Source organism: Pteropus alecto, unplaced genomic scaffold (assembly GCF_000325575.1).
Source record: "Pteropus alecto unplaced genomic scaffold, ASM32557v1 scaffold131, whole genome shotgun sequence".
NCBI lineage: Eukaryota > Metazoa > Chordata > Mammalia > Chiroptera > Pteropodidae > Pteropus > Pteropus alecto.
In genome coordinates, this window is record NW_006434709.1 from 17,712,949 (window position 1) to 17,738,407 (window position 25,459).

The 25,459-nt window shown below is 38.6% G+C and overlaps 1 protein-coding gene across 2 annotated transcripts in view; it reads left to right on the forward strand.

The window, feature by feature from the left end:
* The first annotated feature begins 744 nt into the window (after positions 1 to 744).
* Positions 745 to 25,459, forward strand: part of FSHR (follicle stimulating hormone receptor) — a 154,096-nt gene continuing 129,381 nt past the window's right edge. For both annotated transcript variants that reach the window (XM_006909605.1, XM_006909606.1), the window contains exon 1: positions 745 to 987. In XM_006909605.1, coding sequence (XP_006909667.1) covers positions 836 to 987 — 152 coding nt within the window. In that variant the 5' untranslated portion in view covers positions 745 to 835. The remainder of the gene's footprint in view (positions 988 to 25,459) is intronic.

Sequence of the window (25,459 nt, forward strand, 5' to 3'; positions counted from 1 at the left end):
CTACAGGGAACATTTAAATCTAAGTTAAAAGCATAGATTAAATAAATTCATTTGTGCCAACTTCCGAAAGGCAAGGGCAAGCTATAGAGTACGGAAAGAAGTCAAAAAGGATAAGCAATACAGGGTAGACTGCTGGGGTTTACTAAATCCCCACTGAAAACAGCCCATTCCTTAGATCATTCAGATTAGTCAATTATCCCTGTGGATAACTCTCTCAGAAGTGCCTCCCACCTATGGAAATTGGATGGGCCTGGGCCTCACTAACCCACCTGTTTGTCTTCTAAGCAGTGCCATTTTGGGTTATTAATTACAGCAAGAAAGAGGAACAATAACTACAACCTGGAAGTTCTGATGTTATATCAGGTGGGCTGGAGGAAGACATTGATGTCAAGACTGAAAACAGGTCCCCGCCCTTCACTGAGTGATACTCCTTCTGATGTTTCATATTGTAGGTTACGTCTTTTTTGGAGAAAATCATGTCACTGTTGAGAAGAGAATGGTGACCAGCAGGGACACTTCTATAGAAAAATAATGTAAATTATTCCAGACATGCATCAAGATTCCCTTTGCTGTCTTCTTTGAGTCAGTGTGTAAGAAACCCAATTAGGAAGGATAAGAGAGCAGCTTATCTCGCCCCAGAAGTCACTGGGGCACATAGGAATTTTGCTGTTCCTCTGGAGTGACCAAAAAAAAAAAAAAAAAAGCATCCCTTGGATCATGTGACCCTACCAGCTTCAAGGCAAATCTCATAAGGGCATTGTGTGGAGGCTCTGAAATCTGTGGGGATTTTTCTCTGCAAATGCAGGGGGAAAAGCAGGTGGATGGATAAATAAGCATGGCTTTGCTCCTGGTCTTCTTGCTGGAATTCCTGAGTTTGGGCTCAGGATGTAATCATCGGATCTGTCATTGCTCTAACAGGGTTTTCCTCTGCCAAGAAAGTGAGGTGACAGAGATTCCCTCCGACCTCCCCAGGAATGTGGTTGAACTGTGAGTATCACAGGCAGTGGGAACTGTGTGGCGGGTATTTGTGTGTTGAGTGCTATTATTTTCATATTAGGCTGATAACTGCTGCGCTGGAATATTTTTGTCTTGACCGAAGGCTTGAATAAAACAAACTCCCCCAGCCCCACACTGCTGTCCTGCATCTCTCCAAGGATTTTAGTGAGAGTTTGTCTTGGCATTTGTCAGGGAAAGGCAATGCGGAAATTTGAATGTATTTTCAACCCATTTGCTCTTGGGTTCCATACTCTCTTGGGTAGAACCAGAGAAGTAAAATTAAGAAAAAGTAGAAACTTAGAAGACCTAGAACTGGAGGCAGAAAGACAACTTTGATTTAAGGAGTATGTACAATGTGAGTCTCCTGAGGACACTGAATTCAAGAATGCAAGAGTCATTGTTGCTTTACAGGCACCAGCAAGTAATTTCTGAACTGAGATTCCGCTTCCTGAGGAGAAAGGGATGGAGGAGAGGAGAAGGGGTGTGAAGAAAGAAAGCTAGAAAAGAAAAAAGAGGTGGAGAGGGAAAGAAAACAGCTGGGAAAATGTGATTCTCAACTTTATATTTTTACTGAACTATTCCAACGGGAAGTCAATAGACTCCTGAATTTGGACAAGAACTTAGGCATCACTTCACTCTATCTCTTTATTTTGCAAATGAGGTTTCTGGGGTCTGGAGAGTAAAATATTTGCCCAAACTCTCACAATGATTTGAGTCAGAGCCCGAAACTAGAAATCAGGCCTTTGACTAACAGTCTATTGTTCTTTCCCTGAAATCCCATGTCCGACTGCATTAGAGCAAGAGGAAGGCAGGACCGTTTAACGGTCCAATTACTGCTTCCCCTGAAAACTGTCAAGTTGTTGGTCATAGTCTGTAGATACCCTGAATGTTTTTAGTCCAAGGATTTTAAACAGAAGTCTCCATTCTGGAAGCTGGTTGCAAGCCAGCTATGGATGACCTGTTTTACTGCAGAAGGTGGGCACTTTTTCAGTTCACTGATTACCATAGCTACACTCAAACATGTTGATGTTGCATTTCGGATTTTCACTCGGGAACAAATGGTCACAGACTTGGTTGGTTCTGCTCACTACTTTTTCGCTAACACAAGTCCTCTCAGTTCCTATCCAGAGGCAGCTGCAGCAGCAGAGAAAATAACTGGTCAGCTCTGTGTTTTGGCTACACTGACTCAGATGAGACAGTTATTCCTGATTATGGGGAAGAATGTGTCTGTGCACAAAGATAGTCTGGTTTATTAGGTTCTTATAAATATAGTAGAAAGCCGATGTACCTGAGCTCCTATAAGAAGTCGCTTGCTTCTAAGTGACTGAACAACTACTTGAGCCCCTCTGAGCCTCATCTTCCTCACTTCTAATGTGATTTTAATCCAACCTGCTTGGTTAGATTATTGTAAACACTAAAAAATATAGCCCTTCCCCCAATACACACAGCCATTTCTACCTCTCCTGGCTCTTTTCCACTTCTTCTAATTTTTCCCTGTGGGTCAAACAATGTCCCTCTATCCAAAACTCCCTTCTCGGCTACTACTTTCCAATATCTTTTTTCAAGAAGAAAGAATTATTTTTTTTTTCGTTTTGCAAAGAAAACAGAAAGAATGGGAGGGGAGAAGGGACATAAAAGAAGAAAATCTATCCCTAAACCCGAAACCTCAGTATATATGTATGAGCTAGTGTGTGAAGAGTAGGAGTAGAATTTAAAAACAAATTCATACTAAGATATAAAGGACTAAAACATATCTCTGCCCAAGAACACTTTGTAACTAAGGAAGGAGGCTGTAGGCGAGTGTGTGTCCAACAGAATACTGGGAACAAATTTCACGCTCTTGACAAAGCCTACCCCACAGTGAACCCTTTACTTAGAGGTACATAACAGAGGATAAAATGGCATAAAACTAAGAAGGGGAAAGAAAGTTCTTGCCTGTTATTGGCATTTTCACCCACCTAAGGAATGGCTATGGTTATTTGAGAGCTTTGAGGACTAAAGTAGTTCTCCCAGATATCTAATCTTGAGAAGATTCTCCTCTATACACTCGTTAGAAGGGCATGAGCTGAACCATTCTGCCATTCAGTTTCACAATCTTCTTGGCAAGGTGTATTGAGGAAAAGAAGGTAAATGTTGCTTTGGCAGTTAGACCAAAAAAAAAAATTATTTGAGGATATTTTTCAGGTCAGTTTGTTAATCACTAAAGAACAGAAAAAATGCCAAGCAAACTAGAATTCAGATGTTGTGTTAGAATGAAAGAGCAAATATTTTTGTTCTCTTCAAAGGATTGCATCAGGGTTATCTGGAACATTGGCAGAAGGAAGATGGAATGGCTTGTTCAACTAAGTATTTCTAATTCACCTTGCAGCCTTCCAAGTTTGAGTACTGATTTTAATGATGATCACATCAGGTGCAGGTAGATGGAATAGATGAGCTTCCTGGACTGCAATTGCTTAATCCATCAACAAGACAAAGCTTCACTGTTAGTCAGGTTCACTAGAGGGAAACCACTCCTAATTTTACCGTGTACATTTTTATCCTATCATTCTATCCACCTTGCAGCAGTCTCATTTTACATACCTACTAGCTATCGCCAAAGATTTCTAATTCCCAATGATCTGCATATGTTGATATCAATACCAAAAGAACATAATAGCACCATCAACAGGCACGTAGATTCATTTACTGTTTGCTTGGTGATTTACACATACTACTTCATTAAAACTTCATAATAGAACTGCAAGTTTTGATATTATTGCTCCATTTTTCAAATGAAGCAAACTGAAGAACAGAAAAGTTCAATAATTTGGACAGAGTCACCCATGCAGCTCCTAGATGGCAGAGCTGGGATCCGAACTTGAGCTCAATTATATCTCCTCTGTATGGTATATACAATGAAAGTCTTCTGGCTCTCCTTCCATTTCTTTCTCAAAGAAAAAGTGTCCTTTCGAATTCTGACCAGAGATCAATAATTTTTTTTTTTTTTCCTGTTAAGAGTCAGATAATAAATACTTTAGGCTTTAAGGGCCTTTCAGTCTCTGTTGCAACTTCTCAGCTTTGCCATAGTTGTAGGACAGCTGCTGCAGACAAAATGTAAATGAATTAGCATGCCTGTGTTGCAACAAAACTTTATTATGGACACAAACTTGAATTTCATATAATTTTCACATGCCACATAGTATCATTGTTCTTTTGATTTTTTTTCAATCATGTGAAAAAGTGAAAAACATTGTTGGCTCATGGGCAAAGAAAAACAGGCAGTTGGCCTGATTTGGTCCACAGGCTATAGACTGCCCACTTTTGATTTAGACTATAGCAAAAAGTAGTTAAATATTACTGGTTTAAGTAGGGTTTGGGCAGCCTGAGACAACATGGCACCATGGGAAAATACTAAACTACCTGAACAGAGTCAGAAATTCTAACTCTGTTAGAGGGAACTCTAAGGTAATATTCACAGGAAGGTCTTTAAATGGTTCTGACAAGTCAGAGATGATAGAGTGTAGCCTCTAGAATCCCAGAGAGCTGAGTTCAAACCCAGGCTATGCCACTGTTTTTTGATCTATCATGTGGGCTCTTGGCTCTACAATGGAAATTGCAGTGTGTGTTTTACAGACTTGCTGAAACAATATAAGTGAAACAATGTAAATAAAACACCTAGCACAATGCCTCTCAGGTGATGGTTGCTGTTGTCATCTGTAAAATACTAGGTAAAAAAATCACTTATCACAGAGGGCATTTGTGATGATCCAATGAGTCAATAGCTATGGAAATGCTTTGGAAAATCTATGTAAAGATCTATAGTAATCTCTGTAAAATCTATGTAAAGTTTACAGTCTCCCATTTAAGAATAATGTCCTCCTCCTTCCCGTGGCTGGAGCACTTACTCTCTGTGCATTTTCTTACTAAGAAAATGTATTCCTTCAGGCTTTCAATATCTGTCAAGAATTCAGGGAGCAGGTTTCATTCTGACCATGGTCTAAGGAATTTTGATATCAGACGTACTCTAGAAACTCAGCTTAACCTGGAGGCAGTCACTGAATCTAGAAAAGATCCTTTGATGTTGCTTTATTCTTCCTGGAGGTAGAATTTCTAAGAATAATGCAAACACATATTCAAAACTTGAAATTTTAACTCTAAGTGACAATATAGATATAGCTATCTTTTTTTCAGCAAGATTAGATGACCATAAGAAGAGAAAAGGGTCCACTGATGATCATTCTCAGCATAGAGAGAGCTATACTGAGATTATATTATAAACTGCCAGTATTTCATTACAATTTCAACTGACCAGCACATACTTCTAATTATCTAATTATATTTTTCCATTTCTATTTTCTTCCTTTGCCTTATATTGTTTTTTTTCTTGGTTTAGATCATTCTTAATACGCTATTACCATAGATTATTGTTTAGTTAGGATCTTTAGAGTGTATCTAGCTTACTCTTTTCTTAGTAGGCCCTTAGTTCTGAGGAATGTATATGACTGTCATATGCCAAAAGAGATGACTTTTCTAAGTTCTGCGATCTCCAAGAAGGAAATAGAATTTTTGATGTTTGCAAACATGTTTAATTGTGGAAACTTTTTCTCTAAGAGCATCTATAATATTCTGCAGAACATACTGTGGAGAAGGCAGATCCAACTGTGGTCTATCCAACCCCAGCCACCAGAACAAATGCCTTGTAAAGTCTGAACTGCAGCCCAGAACTCCTGACTCCCAATTCAGTGCTCAAAACAGCTGGAAATGAACTCTTGGCTGGGTTTTCATTGTTTTGTGCCTGAGAAATAGTTGTTTAAGAATATGCTGTGTTTTCATGAAGGATATAGTTCTGAAATACAGACCACAGCCATGACAGAACTGGGTGTTACTTCTTCTGAGGTGATGAAAGGGAAGATAAAACAATGGATTACAAAACTGCTAAAACCTCTCCTGACTGCCTCATTTGTTGAATACTGATGGTTTAATTCTCCTCGTAATGTAAGTTTCACTCTCCTGATTGCCCATATCCAATCAGTTTTATAAACTCCCATCATACTGCTACTAGCCACAATTCTTTTCCCATGGCCGTCATGTTTGTTTGGGTCCTGAACATCTGAAGCCTGGATTATATGATAACTTCAGAATTTATCTCCTTCCTAGTAATCTCTCTTCTCTGAATCTGCCTGCACCCCATAATTCCACCTTTCTCCATAAACACCACTGACACCATGTTATGATCTCCAAGGTTGAAATCATTCATATGGCTCACCTTTTTAACTTTACCTCTCACTATTCTCCAAGAGCCAACTACTCTGCAGGATATAGACTTGCTTTCAAGCTCAGTTTGCATATTTCTGCCTCCCTGTGTCTTTATGTTATACCTGTACTGATTCTCAATTTCTTCTTTGCCTCTTGAAATCCAACCTACTTATCATAATCTTGCTCAAAGGTTGCCTCTTTCATGAAGTCTTCACTTACCACTCCATCTTTATTAAACCAGAACCCTGGTGCAGTTCATTGAGTGATCTTGCTTTGCACATAATTTTTCATGTGTGTTCTATTTCCTCAACTGCCGTAAAAACTTCCTTTGTACTCCTTATTGTGCCTGGTACAATGCAATGCATGTTCTAGGCCCTCCATTATGTGTTGAACAAATGATACAATAAATAAGGGGGAATTACATATGTTTATTTGCTCTGCTTCTCAGTGTTGTAGAAAAGATTCTTATAAAAGATGATTATTGTTCTCCCTGTAGTGAAATACTATAGGATTTGATAGTTTCCTTGTTTTCCTTGCTTTTTTATGTGTTTAAGGAAATGCCTTTATGTCATTCAAGAACCTATTAATTTATTCGGAAATACATAGACTGAAACAATGTTCCCTAAGTTAAAAGTTAAATATTCTATATTGTAGGCATGTCACTCAGTTCTCTTGACTTAAGTAATAATACCAGTTTTTCTATACCTAAGAAGAATATTGAAAGGATGAATGAAATTGCCTAAATAAAATTACTTTAAACCAGGCAGAAAAGTTAAAGAAATATAATTTTTGTCGATTAAGGTCAGATTCTAAACCCTGAATGTTAGCTTTCCTGTGCTCCCAAGAAGTGCTTCGATTGTCATAGCTCTGTCTGGATATCACAACCAAACTCCCCTTTGTGCAGATCGCCCGGGGCGCCCATGTCTGGAGACTCCTACTGCCTTGTGGAGATATTGCTTTGAAAGAAACAAACAGCAGAGTTTTCATCCTAATCCATACATAACCCTTTCTCTATAAACAAAATCTTGCACCTACTTTCATGAGAAATTATATATCTATGTTCAATATTGGAATTTAATTGTGCTCGGGGTAAGAGAACTTTATAGTCCCTGCAGAGGAATCAGAAAAATGACTAAAGGAATCGCTAAAGAATGCAGTATCTTGAAAGAGGAAAGGTAGAAATTATATTTCAGAGAAAGAATCCTTTAAAGTAGAAGATGAACTCTACCCTGAGACTTGTCTTAAGAGCTATAATTTACAGAGTCATTATCAGCAACTGAAGAGTAGGGGTTCGAAAGCTCAGAACTGTACTTGTTTGGTGACGATAAATTCCCTTCTTTACTTAAAGGTGAGTGCTGTCCTTCCTCACCCAAGTCCTCTACCAAAGAAGCCTAAGCTTCAAAAGCAGGACATCTTGGCTGCAAATGGGAAATAAAAAAGATAACTTTTTATTATCCTTTTTCAAAGCCACTAATTGGGTTATGTAGTCACTGTGGTTGATTGGACTGTACTTTTTTGGGGGGTTTTTTTGCTGTTAGATTTAGATTCTCCAATGTAGCTTTATTTAGACTAAATTTCAGTTTATACATCCCACAAGGTCAGTTAGGAAAGAGAATACATAATTATTTTTAATTGCTTAGGATCTGATTATAATGAGATTTGGATGTTTGCTCTTAATCTGACCTCTCCCTGAAGTATCTCAGAAGATGTTTTGTGTGTCTGACCTGAACATGCCATGACTTTGTTCTTTCATATGGCTTATGCCAACTGATCTGAAAATCTTCAAGGGATGTGCAAAAAATATTTGAATAAAGCAACCAGACTCTTGCCATAGACTTGAACTCAAATATATTTTTAGTCTTAGGAGTGGCTCGCATCTACGCTCTTTCATCCCTTCTCCCAGACCTTTTTCAGCAAAAGCCAACATGGAATTCTGTCAGAAATACTGGAAAATGTACAGTGTGAGCCAATTTCTATATCTCCTTAATGCCAAGCTAGGTGAAAACCTCTAAGAAATAGGGACCCAAAAAGTTCACCTAAGTTTCAATGAAACAGAAAGATCAATTGAGGACATGAGAAAGAAAATTCATCAGGAGGCAGGAGGAAGGTTGAAGTGAAATGATCCTGAGGTTTTCTTCAACTCTAAAATGCTTTGATTTTACACACATCTTCAGGTCCCAAATTTCTCAAAACAATAGCCTTTTCCTAAGCCTCCGAGTCCAGCAGGTGTGCAATTCCTAAACTTCTGTGATTTCGGGTGTGGGCCTTGGAAAGGGGGCTGGTAAGGAGGGCTCCTTTATGCTTAATAGGCAGTTCTGTTGTTTTGAAATGCAGTATGGAAAACCTGCCCACAGACACCTCTCTATCTTGTTATTTCAGTTTGGCAAAGGGTTTTAAGAAAGAATTTGTGAGGGATCCCAGCTCCTACACCAACTTTGTAACTAAATAAATGAAGGCTGATGGGATGTCAGGGAACACTTCATCTAGAGTCCTTCTGGAATAAGAAGGGCATTTTTAAAAAGCCCCTCATGTGAAAGGGCCACCGTCTTCAATACTAGATTTTCAGGAGTGGCCCCAATATAAAATATTCTGTCCCTTCTAAGAACATCTACTAAATTTTAGATCAGAAGGCAGGATCGCATTCCTAGAAGGCAGGATTGCTTCTGCTGTTGCTTTCCTCACCATCTCCTGGTAACAGCTTCTGAACCTGTCTCTGTGCCTTCCCTCTTCTCACTTCTCAGCTCCCTGCTCTGAGCTCTTGCTCTGGTTTAATTCCTCTGTGGACTCCAATGCCCAGATCCAGGACAAAAGTTCAAAGTTTGACATTAAGGTCCTCCATATTTTGGCCTCAAATTAACTCTCCTGTCCTTGCTCATCTTCCATCCTCTTAACCCTTTGCTCTTGCATTATTTTCTATGCCCCAGCCCCCAAACATATTTCTCTACCCGAATATTATTTTCTCCCATCTGAAATACTTTCTCCTTACCATTATTGTTCAGTTTTTGAGACCAAAGTAAAGATGCTCACTTTTTATGAAGTTTCTTTCAACAGCAAATATTTATCGATTATATTTGTACAAGGCACTATGCTGGGCAATTGAGAGAGAAGAATCAATAGGAGAGACAGTTACTAAAAGAGAACACAAAACAAGTAATGACAATATTGTTTTTCTTCACTTTTACCCACAACAATCAAAATTCTCCCTCAGAACCCGGAGATGTCATTATTAAAAATCACTCATTTGACAATTAGTTACAAATTGCTTTGTGCATTTTGAAATCATAGATTATGAGAGCTGAAAGAAATGGATGTCTAGTGAAAGCCAAAGAGAGATGCTTGCCTGTTTGATGCCAGAAGAAAGCTGATGAGAAAACAGGTGTCTGCCTGTCCCATCTAGATCTGCCTTTCTGACCACCTACTACGGTTGGTTTTAGGAGCTGTGTAGGGTTACTTCCAGAAAATTCCATTCTTTAAAAGGTCAGAAAATCCTTGCTCTATTTTATAAGGAGAAACTCAAATAAAATAGAATGACAAATGAACATCAGTAAATTTATGATAGTTTCACTGGCAGATGCCCAATTGTTTAAATCTGATGAGAAGGTTTCAAATTATGAAAATACAAGGGGCTAGATCATTTGAGTTGGGATAGAAGAGAAGGGCACAGGAGGTGGAAGCACCAAAAGAGAAAATTTAGGCTGCACTCTTCCTTTGCCAACCTCATAATTTTTCCTAAAACTGCTCGTGTTCATGAATACTATCATGTGGATATTGGGGAGGTAGTGGGTAAGAGGAGTTTATATGTCGATGGGCTGGGTATGTCAGCCATCCCCCAGAGGAACTGAGAGTCATCTCTAAAGTCTGGTAATCACACAGTTAGCTTTAACAAAGCCCAGCTATGTCTTCTGAAAATGGCACACCTTAAAAATGTGTACTTTGGCATGAAGGGGACATGAATAAGGAATTACTGCATGCCCTTGAACTTACAATAATTTTCTTTCTTCTAAATTTCAAACTACTATATTTTGTACAGCTATGTTTAGAATAGAAAAACAAATTGAATACAAAAGAATGATCACTCTCCATTATCAGAACACAGCCTAAGCAAGTATCAACAGTCAGCCACTACCTTATGCCCACCAAGGCTAATTTCTAGTCAAGGCAGGAAGAGAAGAAACCTTCATTTAATTGGTATTTGTTTTGTGGGCAAGCAGTGTAACATTTCTGTAAGTTGTGGGGCAGGGGGAGGCAGCAGAAAATGCAACAAGAAACACTTTAAATTTAGAGGAAAAACTAAAAAGGCAATGAAAACAAATATGGGAATTATGGGGGACGACAAAGAGGTCATCTGGAACCCTGCATAGAGTAGCAAAATTCCTTATCAGGCCCCTGATTTTGAAAATCTGAGTTCCTTCTATAAGAACATACAGTCTTGGAATGGCATCTGATTCCCCCAGAACAAATACTAGAGACAAGAGGAAAGAGAACAAACAGTTATGATAGCTAGATAGAAAAATTACAAAGTAGCTCTGGAAGCAAAGCACTTGAGTAAGATTCAGGAGGATGAAAAGCAAAAACAACAGCAACAGAAGTTACAAATAAAAAAAAAAGGCTGGGCCTTGCATTGGGGAATCACTAGTTCAGTATCTAGATAACAACAGCAACAGAAATTATAAATAAAAGAAAAGGCTGGACCTTGCATTGGGGAATCACTAGTTCAGTATCTAGATCTTCCCTCTTGGGCTGGTCAATTTCCCTGGGAAGATTCTTCCAAGCTCCTATGTAGAGGGTAAAGCCCTAAGTGCCAGCATTCTGGTGGCTGGGGAAAATGGCTGGTTCTCAGCATACAGCAGTCCTAAGTGGTCTCTGGCATCCTCCAGTCCAGAAACTCTCTATCCTACTCTCTTAAAAAAATAAATATTTGGTGTTTTGCTCAGATGGGGAGGAGCACTTGCCCAAATGCTTCAAGTGAGAAATATGGCTGCCTCTTAAATTTTCCACCAATTCTCTTTATTTTGGCCACCTCATCGATGCTATCTCTTTCCACTTCCAGGAACACCAGTGCCTCAAATTCCTGAGTGTTTCAGGGATTATGCAGTGTAAATCACATTGGCTTAGGGTTCCATTCTCTAGAGTCTGCTAAGTCAGCACTTCTGAAACTTTAATATGCAAGCAAATCAGAGAAATATATTGGGAAAATGCAGATTCTAATTCAGTAAGTCTGGGTTAGAGCCTGATAGTCTCCATTTCTATCCAGCTGCAGGAGATGCTGGCAGTACTAGTTCCAGATCCACATTCATCCATACATATTCTTTACAATCCTAAAATTTTGTTCTTTTTCCTCTGTCCTTGTGGCTTTATGCTTCAAAAATCAATCAATCAATCAATCAATCAGTCAACCCTCTTACTGTTTTAAAAGGAAACAAATAGGTATGTGTATACTATGCCATCTCTTCCCTGGAATCCTCATTCATTATTCAATTTATCCCCATTTGATCTGACTCTCTTCCCACTGCTCCACTGAAAATTTTCTTGTCACAGGTATCAATAAACTTCTCTTTATTTTTAGCATGTTTTACACTATGTTTGAATATAAGAAGAATGCCCACAATTCAGATGCCAGATTCAATGGGTACTTTCTATCTGCATGTTACACGCTTCTCAGGAACACTCCCGTTGGCCATCCTCCTGCTTGAAGCACTTTTCTCTTCTGAATTCCAGATTCTGTGACCCCACACAAGTTTTCCTCCTCCATCTCATGCTAGATCTTAGTCTTCTCTGCTGAGTTCTCTACTGCTACCAGCTCTTTAAATGTTGGAGTTCCCCAGGCTTCAACCAGACTCTCTTTTCTCGTGCACTTGTATTCTTTCTATGGTCTCATCCAGTTCCATGGCTTTAAATACCATATACATTCAAAGTGTATGTGCCATGCTTGACCTCTTCATTGAGCCCCAGACAAGTAATATCCAACTGAAACATTTTCACTTGGATCCCTAACGTCTCAAAACCAAAAACAAATAAACAAAGTAAAAACAACAAGTTGAAAATTGTATACTTAATCACCCTCCCCTAAAACCTTCAGAAACTCCTCCCCAGTATTCATCGTCTATATAAATGCACATATCACCAGTTCCTCATCCTGAAATCCAACCCAACACCAAGTGCTGGGAATTTGACCCCTAAAAAATAGCTCAAATGTCTCTGCTTCTTACCTTTCTTACCATCACTCTAGCTGAAACCACCATCTTCTCTCACCTGAGCTACTACCAGAGTCACCACTGCTTCCAACCTTTGACTTTCCTTGACTCCATTCCCCACATAGCAGCTAGAGAGACTTTTAAAAAGAGAATGGCGTACAACTACTTAGAATTGCACTTAGAATGAAATGTACTCAACTCATGTTTCATGACTACCTACTATGGCAAGCACTGTTTTAGTTGCTGAAAATCCAGCAGTGAGCAAAACAGACAGGATCCCTTCCCTTGTGGAGCTTATATACTTTGCCATGGCTACAAGGCACTCTAACATCTGGCCTCTGCCTGCCTTTCCATAAGCACAGTGCACATTATGTGCCACTTGCCCATCATCACTATGATCTAGCCACGTGGACCCCTTTTTGCTCTTCAAATACACCAAGTTCTTTCCCACCTTAGATCTTTTCACTTGGTTTTATTTGTCTAGAATGTCTTCCTCTCTTTTTAATGGCCTCTCATCTTTCTCGTCTTTACCCAAATACCACCTACTCAGAGGCCATCCTTCACTGCTCCACGAAAATAGCACCCCCATTACTCTAACATATGACCCTTTTCTTAATTAAACTTACCACAATTTGAATGTTTTTATATCTTTACTTATTTATCTCCCCCTGCTAGAAGCTAGAACTAAAGTTTTATGATGGCAAGGATTCTAGCATGTAGAATAATTCCTGGTAGAGAGTAAATGCTTGATAAATGCATGACTTGAATGAATGAATGAATGAATGAATGAATGGCCCCTTCAAGCAAATAAGAACTAGAAGATTGAATGTAACAAATATCTACTAAATCCTACTATATTACCATGCTTTATGCTTCTTATAGTATCTCGCCCAATAGTCTTGCACTGTAGCTATTACTCTTCCTATTTTGGAAAATTGAATTAAAGGAAGAACTAGCCCAAATCTACTCAGCTTCTCAGTGTCGGAATAGAAATTGAGATTCCTGATATACTTAATTTAAAAATATCTAGTCTGTATATTAACTGTAAAAAAAAGAGAGAGAGAGAGAAATATCTCCTTATATTCTGAACTCTTAAAGCAAAACAATCTAAACTCTTCATCTGAGCTTAAATATGTACAATGCTGCAGTCATCCATAATACAAAATATATATTTTCTTGGGTCTCAAATACAGTAGGCTTCCTAAGAGCTAGCACTGCACCCCTCTCCTATACCCAGCAGTACTGGGTACTCAATAACTATCCAATATGGAGGACAGAGACACACAGAAAGAAAATGAGTGAGTAGGGTCATGAATAAGTAAAAGGAGGACTGAAAAGTAAATGTCAATGGCCATTTCCTGTGACAAATTGCCTAATAACCGGAAGTTCTCTAATTATGTTAAAGAGTTGTTAGTAACATGTGTGCCTTTGGAGGAGGCAGTTGGAAGGGCTGGTTCCAACTTTACACATATTCTGTGAAGATTGTTCCCCAGTAATAACAACTCTCAGCAGGTTGAGTAGTTGATCTTCTGGAAGTGTAGAGGCTTAGCGGAAGTGACTGCTATGTGAACATGGAGTGCTTGGTGGAGGCTTGGAATCTCTGTAGATACTCCCTAAACCAGCAGTCTCCAACCTTCTTGGCGCCAGGGATCAGTGCTCCTATGAGAATCTAATGCCTGAAGATCTGAGGTGGAGCTGAGGTGGTGATGCTAGTGCTGGGGAGCAGCTGCAAATACAGATGAAGCTTCCCTCACTTGCCTGCTGCTCACTTGTTGTGTGGCCCAGTTCCTAACAGGCCATGGACTGGTACAGGTCCATGGCCCAGGGGTTGGAGACCCACTCCCTAAACGGTCCTCATACAATTAGATGAACCATGATGATGGTATTTCAAAAGCTCAACAGAGTTAAATCCTTATTGGTTTAATATGACCTCACAGCCTCCTTTCAAAGATTTCCTTCTAGATTTGGGGAGTTGTACCTCTGCTTTCTCATGTTGGACACATTTTAAAGACTGGACCGAGGTCACTCTAAGTAGTTTACAGCTCCCTATGTGATTTGATTTGAAAAACATTGAACTGGCACAGTTGCCTCAAAATATCTCCCTTGTTATTCGTCACAATACCATCACTAATAAATTGATTCTCAAAGCTTTAAAGATTTCCCTAATTTCTAAGACTCTGAAGTTGAAATGTAAAATCTTCTTGGAAGATAAATATCTTAAGCTTTTGAAGACTGGCCCTTTAAAACTTTTCAAAGTGTATTCCTCACAACCCTAGTTTCATAAGACCCTCCAGATAAAGCAAATTTTTAAAAAGTCTTCCATGATCAAATAGGTTTGGAAAATGCTGCATGCTATACCCCTAGTCTAGAGACTCACAATACACATAACATATTAAAGGCTCTCGGAGGCATTCCAATTTTATATAACCCATAAGTATTCCACAGAACACACTAGGAAACTCTGAATTAGTGAGATATAGTTAACCAAAAATATGCTTTAGCAAGTGGCTCTCTATATATACTCACAGGAACTATAGGGCGAGAAAGGTAGTATGTATGACCCCAAATATGTGGTAGACAGATACTTTAAAATTCTATATGGGCCAAGTCTTCACCTCTGCAAACCCGCTTTGTTCTTCAAATCAGAGAATTGTTTGCTAAATGAACTTGAATGAGCACACATTTTCTCCCTCTCCTTACTTGTTTTAGGAATAAGAAATGAGTTCCACAAAAAAATGATTTGTCTAAGGTCACATAAATAATTAAAGGCATTGTCTACCCTCTATTTCCAAAGCCCAAACTTTAAATCCTCAGTTTCTAAGCTTCTATGGCAGGCTTGGTGATAAAACGTACCTCCCAACTCCCACAAAACACAGGCAAATCCCACCACCACCACATCCACCTCTTATCCTCTCGCAATCGAGGAAACATCTATTAGAACTCTATTACTGTTTTATTTTTACCTTTGCCAGCTTTATTAAAAAAACACACACACACACAGTTTTATTGAGATATAACACATATTATACAATTCATTCAAAGTTTACATTTCAATAGTTTTTAGTATACTCACAGATCTGTGCAGCCGTCACCACAGTCAATTTTAAAACACTTTTGTCACCTCATAGGAAAACCCATACCCTTTAACTATCACTCCCCTACCTATCCATCCTCCACACAGAATTAAGCAACCATTAATCTAATTTCTGCCTCTATAGTTTCTCTATTCTGGAATTTCATATGACTGGAATTACACAATATGAGGTCTTCTTTCACTTCGCATAATATTTTCAAGGTTCATTCATGTAATAACAGGTATCAATACACCATTCATTCTAGGGTTGAAAAATATTGTTTTGTATAGATATACCACATTTTGTTTATCCCTTCATCTGTTGATGGACGTTTGGATTATTCACCTTTTGGCTATTATGAATAACGCTGCCGTAAATGTTTGTATGCAAGTTTTTCTGTGGACATGTTTTCATTCCTCTTGGTATATACCTAAGAGTAGAAGAGTTGAGTCATATGGTAACTTTATGTTTAATACTTGGGGAGCCACCAAACTGGTTCTCAAAAGTGGCCAAACCATTTTGCATTCCCATGAACAGCGTGTGAGGTTGCCTATATCCCCACATCCTCTTAAAACACTGACTTTTTGGTTCTAGTCATCCTAATGAGTATGAAGTGGTATCTCACTGTGGTTGTGATTTTCATTTCCCTGATACTCAGTGATGTCCAGCATCTTTTCATATGCTTATTGGCCATTTACATGTCAATTTTTTAATCTTTCAAAGAATCCGTTTTGGTTTTGTTTTCTCTATTTTTTTCTATTCTCTATTTCATTAATTTCTACTGTCATTTTCTTAATTTTCTTCTGCTCACTTTAGGTTTAGTTTGCTCTTCTTTTTCCAGTGTCTTAAGGTGGAAGGTTAGGTTATTGATTTGAGATCTTTCCTCTTTCTTAATACAGGCATTTACAGCTATAAATTTCGCTATAAGTACTGTCTTAGCCATACTTCCTAAGTTTGGGTATGTTGCATCTCTGAACTTCTTGGTGTACACTTGAACAAAGGGGAACAGTTGAGCAAGCCAAAAAGAAATAAATGTTATCACAATGAAGTTTTCATCCCATTTTTTACTTTAATGTTTTCTTTGTGTGCATTATTAGTTTTTAATAATTCAGCATGCATGTTCTAAATATCAGTCTGGTGAATGGTAATGGCTCTATCACCCACAAAATAAGGCCACTAACTGCTCTTTTTGGCAGGCATAACAGTTTTTTAAACACTGTGATATGGTGAGCAAAACAGAGAGAACTGAAACTGCAAATGGAAGAGTACTTTCCAGGGCTGCTTTGGTTTGTTAGATCAAAGGAAAAGAACAGATTTATTTTCTTCTGAGCAGGATAGAGCAAAAATGACCTTCTCCCTGTGTATTTACAGTCCTGACCATTTAATTGAAGTAATTTCAGCAATGTAGAGCATACAGTTGTACCAAATGGGAAATAAGCCAAAATAACAAAATCCTGAGTTCAGCACCTTCACAGAAAAACCACTGAGACCCTAAACAAAGCAGTACATCAGGTACAAGCTACTACAGGCAACACACCTTTATCAAACACTGTGTGTACAGCCATTTGCTGGGATATAAGAGCTGAAAGATGCAGCCCTGACATGTAGACTCTTTAAATGTAGCTAAAGAGTGTAGACAAAAATACATACACAGACACAGAGGAAGAGAACAAGGCTTTTCAAGTTATGTGATGATATGATAAAAATAGCATACGTAGAACACAATTTGAGTACTGTAGAAGTTCTCTAAAAAGAGAGGTACCTAGACTTGAGAATAAACAGGGCACTTTCTTGAAAAGGTGTGACATGTGCTGAATATTAAAAAAAAGAAAAGATTTAAATACATGGTAGTGAGGGAGATCACAGAGTTGGTAGAGAGAAGACCTGGAGAGCCAACGGCAGCAAATCAAGGAAATCATTTTCTCTCCTTAAGAAAATAGTATTGTTTCTGAATTATCAAGTTAATTTTTAGAAATGTGCCAAGTGCAGCACTTGGGTGAGAGTGGAAGAAATTGTAGTATTTTCATTCCAGATATTCAAATTCAAAGAAGTTTATCTAGCAGAAAAATAAATGAAGTTCTCTTTTAATAATTTGTGGAGGTTTAGGTAGAAAGAACCAAGGTGTGGTTCAGAGAAATTTAGTAGGGTGTAGAAAATGACTTTAAACATCTCTATGACTGAATGTGGAACAAATTATACCCAGCTTTAGTGTGCAGTTAAGAAATACAAATTCCTGGAGGAGAAGGGGAGAGGTATACGGGCTAAAGGGGCTCAAATATAAGGGGGTAAGGGGATGGTGAAGTGGGTAAAGGGGATCAAATATATGGTAACTGAAAGAAACTGGACTTTGGGTGGTAAACACAATAGAATATACAGATGTCAAATTATAATGTACACCTGAAAATTATATAATTGTATTAACCAATGTTACCCCAATAAACTTAATAAAAAAAAGAAAAAGAAATACAAATTCCTTAAGTCACTAGAAGTCTTTTCAAAGAGAATTCGATTTTTTATTCATTTATTTATTTCAATTGCTTGGAGTAGGGACCAGCTGAAATCGTATTATACTTAGAAGATCTTTGGATCTAAAGCTATATGTTTCTGAAATAAGTAACTCCTTCAAAGAAACTTACCTAAACATTGGGTTAATTTATTCTTTGACACAGTAAACAAATTAACTCAATTGGATCTAGATAACCTTTCCTAAAATTAACCTGAATTTTCATCATTTTGTTTGCTGATTCCTCAACTCACCTGGCTTTTCAAAAGAAAGGAGAAAAAAATGAATAAATGAATGAGTATAAAACAGTAAATACCAAGAAAATTTTCAAATATCCTGCCTCTCGGTTATATTTTTCCACCTCTGCCTTCAAGGTGAGCAGTCAAGATCAAAGATCAACTAGAGATCTGTAACCCATCTAATTTTGTTTTTACATTATTCTGTTAAGTTATCTCCCTTCTAATAATCATTATGGTGTAAGTGACACTCCAGGGGAAATCAATTCATTTTGAATAAATAGAAAAGCCCAGTCTGCCTCTCTCTAATCATAACTGAGGCTTCGTTTATTTTGCTGTTTGGACTCTGCTGCCCTCCTGTTTTCTCCTAAGTTGACTAGCTTGTCTGCTGTCGCCTCTGGGAAGATTTGCCAGTCCTTAGGGACTGCCCTCCTTGAGTTGGGAACAATTAGAACCACTTAGATATCAGAATTGCATTTCCCAGCAGCTGGCTAGATGTTTTCCTCAAGATCATTTAAAGGAAAAGTCCTTTAAACCCCTATGAGGATATTGTCTTTCTTATTTTCTCTCCACTTAGAAAAAAATGTGAAGCTACAGAAAGCATCCAGATTTGTAAAACTCTCAAAAACCAGGATTCCCATGCCTCATTTCTATCTTACATCTGACCAGTATTATGCATGTCTTAGACCTCAGAAGATATTTGTGAATAAATATAATGAATAACTTGCACTAGCTTGAATTGATGAGTTAAATTGAATTGAATTGGACTGCATTAGATTGAAATAAATTGAACTGAAATTCTCTGGACTGACAGAGTAGCTATCATGAAACCAGAAGGAAGGTCAGAGTGTCACATTCACCAGCTAATCAAGGCCAGAACTTGGAATGGTCAGGGAGTCCAGACCCTCTTGGCTGTTGAGGAAACAGAGGTTAAGCGATTTCCCAAGGGCAGATGACAAAATGGGAGTACAGCAGAGACCACAGGCATAGTAATAACATAGACCAATACTTGGGCTTGCACGGATTGAGTACATACTATCTGTCAGGCACGGCCCTAAGTGCTTCACTGTATCACCTCATTTATTCCTCACAGCAACCCTTCAGGGCAGTCCCCACTACTATCCTCACTTTCAGATAAAGCATGTAGTCATAAAGCAATTAAGTAACTAGCCCAAGAGGCACACTCAGGATTTAGAACAAGAAGCAGGACCCCGAGACATTGCTCTTAACCAAGACACAATGGGTGGTGGAGGAAAAGAGTTTATAACATAACTTAAATAAGACTTTTTTAAAAAGAAAATGAATTTTTAGAAAATGAAAGAACAGAGAAAGGTGGATTTTTCCCCTCCTTGAAGACTTGAAATTATAGACCTATTTCAATCTCCTGAACCTAAGCATTTACATTTTTAACTATCTATATGTCACATATCTTAGTCTCCTGAAGTTAGGCTTTGGTAGGGGTTCTAATTTCTGGGAATACCATTAAGCCATATACACACACACACACACACACACACACACACATATATTCTCATATTTACATTTATACATCCTTTACATTCCATAGCATAGTCCTATAATGTCGAAAATGTTCACTTAATGTCTTGGGACTTGGAAGCCCTAGTCAGTGCTGGACATTCCAGAATGACCAGAAATCCTGATGGCATTATCTCTCTGCCCTATGTACCAAAAGGTCTGTCCACCTCTGAATTTTTTGCTTCCATCAATGAGGAGTGATTGACTGCCTCCACTGAGCCCTGAGTCTAATCATCTGACTAGAATCAGAACTACACAATGGTTCTAACTATTGACTATTCTAGTTCTGAAGGTCTGAGTTCTTTAGATTCCTGAGCACAAAGAAGTCATTCCATACATTTTTGGAGGTAACTTAGTGGTCCCAACACACTAAGAGTCAGAGAGCAATCAGGCTACCTGGGATAGCTGTGGAGGCAGGGAGGCTGAGTGATGGCTCAGAATCCTCAGGGGTTAATGATGGATTTGACCTAAGGTGTGAGGGAGAGGCCAATTGCAGGATGACATGAGTAATCTAATAGCTGGCAGTGTCATTTACTGAGCTATGTGAAGAGTAGATCAGCAGGGGAGGGAAAGTGTAAAGACAAAAGTATAGTTTGAGATATATTGAGATGTTTTTAAAGCACATGAGTGGAAATAAGTAAACATAAATTTTCTAGAAGATTCATATAATTTAACCACCATCTGGGATGAGAATGTGAAATTAGGATTGTTATCTCATGCTCTCAAGGAATTTAAGCTGGTTTCTAGTAATTTTCAGTTTTCTCTGTTTCATTTTTTATAAGCACTCATGAACTATTAATCAAAACCTCCAGAAGAATATTAATAGGACTGATGTTAAGTTTTCTGGTCTATAGTTTCTAGAATCTGTTTTCTACTTTCTGAAAAAAAAAAAGGGGTCATTACTTGTTATTTTCTAGCCTTCTGATACCACACTTGTTCTTCACAACTCTTCGAAGATTAAGGAGTTTCCATTTATTTAAGTTTTTCCAGAGCCTTGAGATGCCAACTCATTTTTATATGGAAATAGAAACTCAATTGAAGCAGCTAGTTCTTCCCTTCTTCTCTCCTCTCATATATTGAACTTCATTTCAAATATGACAAAAGACTATTCAACAACTTCCAGAACTTTTCTCCCTGAATAAGAAGGTAGAAGTCAAACAGGAGTGAGGAACTTCTGCGTTCTTTTGTCATTTGTGCGTGCCACAGAAGCAACAAGCTAAGCAACCCTAGTTTTTCTTCTCGCTCTAAGTGTAGGTAGGAAGTCTTCTTTGTCGCCTTGGCACTTTCCCCATGACCCAACACACTCTAGAGTTTAGGTTCCTATTCTTATTTTGTCTTTACTCCTGATTTTGTGTTCCTTTTTTTCTGTCCACAGCATAACTTTCTTAGTGCAATATTTTTCAAGATGCTTTCTCAATCAGTTTCATTTTTTCATGTGTATGTGCAATAACCATTATAAATGCTCATTATTTTATTAGTATTACTCCAAGAAAATGTTCCCAATCATTAACTCATTCATTCAACAAATATCTATTGAGTATGCATTGAAGTAGTTACTGTGAAGCACAGAAAGCCTATCCAGACTAATATCTGACTTCAGGACACTAACAGATTAGCATGAGAGTAAGCCATGCACAAATCACAGGTGCCACGAGAGGTATGTCTTGTGGGAGTTCACAGAAGGCAGGTACTAGAGGCAGCATTTGTGAATGACGGGGTAGATCAAACAAGGAAGGCTTCAGGGTGTAGATGGCAGTAGACCCGCACCTGCTCCTTGAGTAATTTTGATAAAGGAAGATGAAGAAGTGTCTGTGTGTGTCGGGGGGGAGGGGGGAGGGGTGTGTGTGTGTGTGTGTGTGTGTGTGATGATGGTCCTTGTTGAGAGAGAAGCAGGGTATTCCAAGAAGAGTAAATATAAGTTTCTAATTGACACAGGGAACTTAAATGTGCATACTTGTTCCATTCGATTTCTTATTCCTTTTTTTTCCATGCTCTCTTTTTCTTGCTACTTCTTATCTCGATTCTTTTATACACTCAGATAGTTCAATTATATTTGCCAGCTCAGGACTCTTTTCCATTCAGGATCATTATTCTCTGCCTTTCTCCACTTCCCTTTCTTTCCACTGAGTTTGCCCAAACCCATCCTTGGTTCCTCATCCTTTCTCTGCCAGCTTGACAGAAATAGACAATCTTTCTCTCTGGTGAATTCAGGAAGCAGAGATATATATAGGATGGATGCTTCCCGATGTGGCAGACCTGTAGGCCACCTTTGTGATCCTCATGTTCCATCTACTGAGAGGTGTGTCCTAGGAAAAGGAGGCCAATCAGCACAGTGAAATGATCCCAGGACTAGAAATGAGAAGACCTGGGTTCTGGTCTTATACAACCTAACGTCCCTGGGCTTCAGGTTAGTCTTCTACTATATGACTAAACTGAACATGATGATTCCCAAAGTCACTTCCATCTCCACTAGACGGAAGAAAACTTGAGCACTCAGAATGAACTTTGACTGAAGCCATTGAACCATTTAATAATCGAACCAGCATCATGTCTAGTTACTGCCCTTTCCATACCACCACTTCCAGAGACCCTTTATAGCTTTGTCAATTGTGATTTTAGGAATCTCACATGTATAGTGAAAATCCTGCATTTTTTGCCAGCCTCTTTCTTCTGACTTGTCATGATTAAGTGGCAGCAGGAACAAGCAAAAGGACCCAATATCTTTTTATTGACAGTTTGCCCTCTAAACTCTGCCCCAGGAGAGGAAGAGCAGAGGTTAAAAGAGCTCATCAGCCATCTGCAGTTTCTTAGTTTTTAGGTCTGTTAGCAACTGACATTTTGTCCATACCACTACAGCTAGTGGCAAAACTGGGGAGTAAGAGCCACTTGGGCCACGTCATATGTATGTGTGTGCTCATTTCTGGCTTTCCTTTTTCAAGTTCGATATTTAAAATACATGGTCCTACAAATCTGAGGCAGAAGATGGCCTTAAAATTCTTCAAGTAACTGAATGGTATCTCTTAGAAAACAAGAAAGCAAAGATTAGTGAGCACCAATTCATTCTTTCATTCATTCAACAAATACTTATTGATTGCCTACTGTGTGCCAGAGACTGCTCTATGTGCTAGCGATACAACAGAGAACAAAACAGGCTGCAGGAAGAGGTGATAAATTCTTATGGAGCTTATATTCCATAGCAGGTGACTGATAACGAACATAAAAAATAAATAAGATATATAATATGCTAGATGGTGATGTGTGCTACTAAAAAAAATAATAAAACGGAAAGAGAAGAGAGAGGGTCAGAGATGGTAAACACACTAGCCAGAAAGCCCTTCTGAGAAGCAACCAATGAGTAAAGACCTAATGACGGTGAAGGACTGAACCATGTGACCATCTAGGGGAAGAGTATGCCAGGAGAGGGATTAGCAAGAACAAGGACTCTGAGGCAGGAATATATCTGCATGTACAAGGAACAACAAAGAAGTGAGAGTGACTGAATGGATGAGTGGAGAGGGCATAGTATAAGATGAGGTCAGAGAGTCACAGATATGTTTGCATATAATGAAGGGCTCGTAGACTCTTGTAAGGACACTGGCTTTTGTTCACTGAGAAATGGGAAGCCCTAGGAGGGGATATGATCTGATTTAAGCCTTAACAGAATTACTTTAGGAGTAGACCAAAGGATGTCAAGATAGACGCATGAAGATTTGTTAGGAGGCTATTACAATAATCCTTTTGAGAGGAAATAAAGACTCACATGAAGGCGATAACAATGGAGGTAAGAGGGGTTCAGATTCTAGGGATATTTTGAAGGTAGAAACAAGATCACTGACAAATTAAATATGGGGTATGAAGGAGAATAGTGTCAAAATGGCTATAGGGTTGTAAATCTGAACAACCAGAAAAATAGAGTTGTTTTTTCCAGGATAGGGAAAAATGCAGGAGAAACAGAGTTGGGAGTGGTCAAAATTATTTTTATCTTCATAAATATAATTCTATAGTCTAAAGATTGTAATTTGGATATTTAATTATATTCTTGCTTTCTGATGCCACCCAGCCTGAACTTCTGCCTGTCCCTTGCCACTAAAATGTTACGCTAAAAACCCTTAAAAAACAAACAAACTCAAGAGCTTCTAAATGGTTACATTATACCTTAGGATTAATTTTTTGAAAATACCTTCTAATAGATAGCTAAACAACCATTCTCCAGTTATGAAAGTAAGCCATGTGCCCTCTTTCTCTAATGATGATGCAGAGAGGACCCTCTCCTCCCTCAAGATAAGTATTGGATCTGTTCATTTACCATCAACCCTTTCTACCCTTCTTTGCTTTATCACTTTTTGGCAAAGTCCCAATGCTTCTACCCAATCTCCTCTCCTCCTCACCACCCACTTCCCTGGAGAACAACTCTGGATGGGGGTCTCTGACATCTGAACCTTGATTAAATTCCTTTCAAAACAAGAGTTTCCAGCCATAATATGGGAAGATAGATGCTATATGACAGAAGTAAATATGCTAATTAAATTCCTCATGCCCTGGGTGTTTCTTATCTCAAATCAAAATGTGGATAAAAATAAGAAGGAAGGGAAGGAGGGAGAAAGGGAGAGAGGGAGGTAAGAAAGTAGGATGAGGGGAATTTAGGAGAGAGGAATACTATAGCTTTTAGAGAAAAGGATTAGAGGGGACTAGGTTGATAGACGCCAACATATCTACTACACTCTTCATTTTATAAAGGTAGAAGCTGAGATCCAGTGAGGTGAGGCAACCTTCCCAAAGACCCAGAGTCAGGATTAGACAATGTCAAAAAACAGAACCTAAGATTTTAGGCCATAATCTTTAGCAGAAGAGCCCTCTTCACCAGGAGGGACTTTGAAAGTGAGGAAGAGAACTGTAGATTCAATATAACAGGCAAAGGAAAGCCTTTGTAGGTCCAGAGCAGGAGTGAGAAGTCATGTTTTTCGGAGCATTCACTTGAAGACAATTGTCCAAGACCATTTAGAAAAGGAAGAAACTGGTGAAATGGGGACAGAGCAAAGGCCATTATAAGTATTCAATCATGAAGTGAATAAGACTCTGGACCAGAATAAAACTAGAAATGGAGAATATGCAGGATCCAAGAGAACTTTACAAGGAAGAATCAGACTCTTGGGTAACAGAGGTTGAGAACAAGAGGCAAATCAAAGAAGACACCAACTGTCGTACCCATGGAGGCTTGCTTGCTGTTTCACAAGTTTGTAGCAACTCTGTGGATCCATTTCTAGAGGAAGCCAGGGCCACCCCCCGTCTCTGCATTAACAGAATGACAGTTCTGTCAGCTGAATCAGAAAGGTGCCAGCTCTTTCCCATGTAAGCCAAGAACATGCCCATGTGGGTCTATCAGTCTGTTTTCAGTTCTTTCTTTCTATCTTGAAGGTATAAAAAAAATGCTCAGAGTGTGCTTTAGGCAAAGCATATTTCATCCCAAAGCTGAGAAAGTAAAAACTTCACCTCTCATGCCATCGATGCCAGGATTTTGAAAGCATCAAGAAGTGGATAAAAAAAAAAAAAATAAGCTACAGCAAGGGCTCTGTTTCTTTAGTTAGGAGCAAGCTGCAGTGGCGTGTGTGTTGCCTGATTAAGGGGAAATACAAAAGGAGATTTGACTAAAGTGCATTGGATGACTATTTTCTTAGATAGATAGAT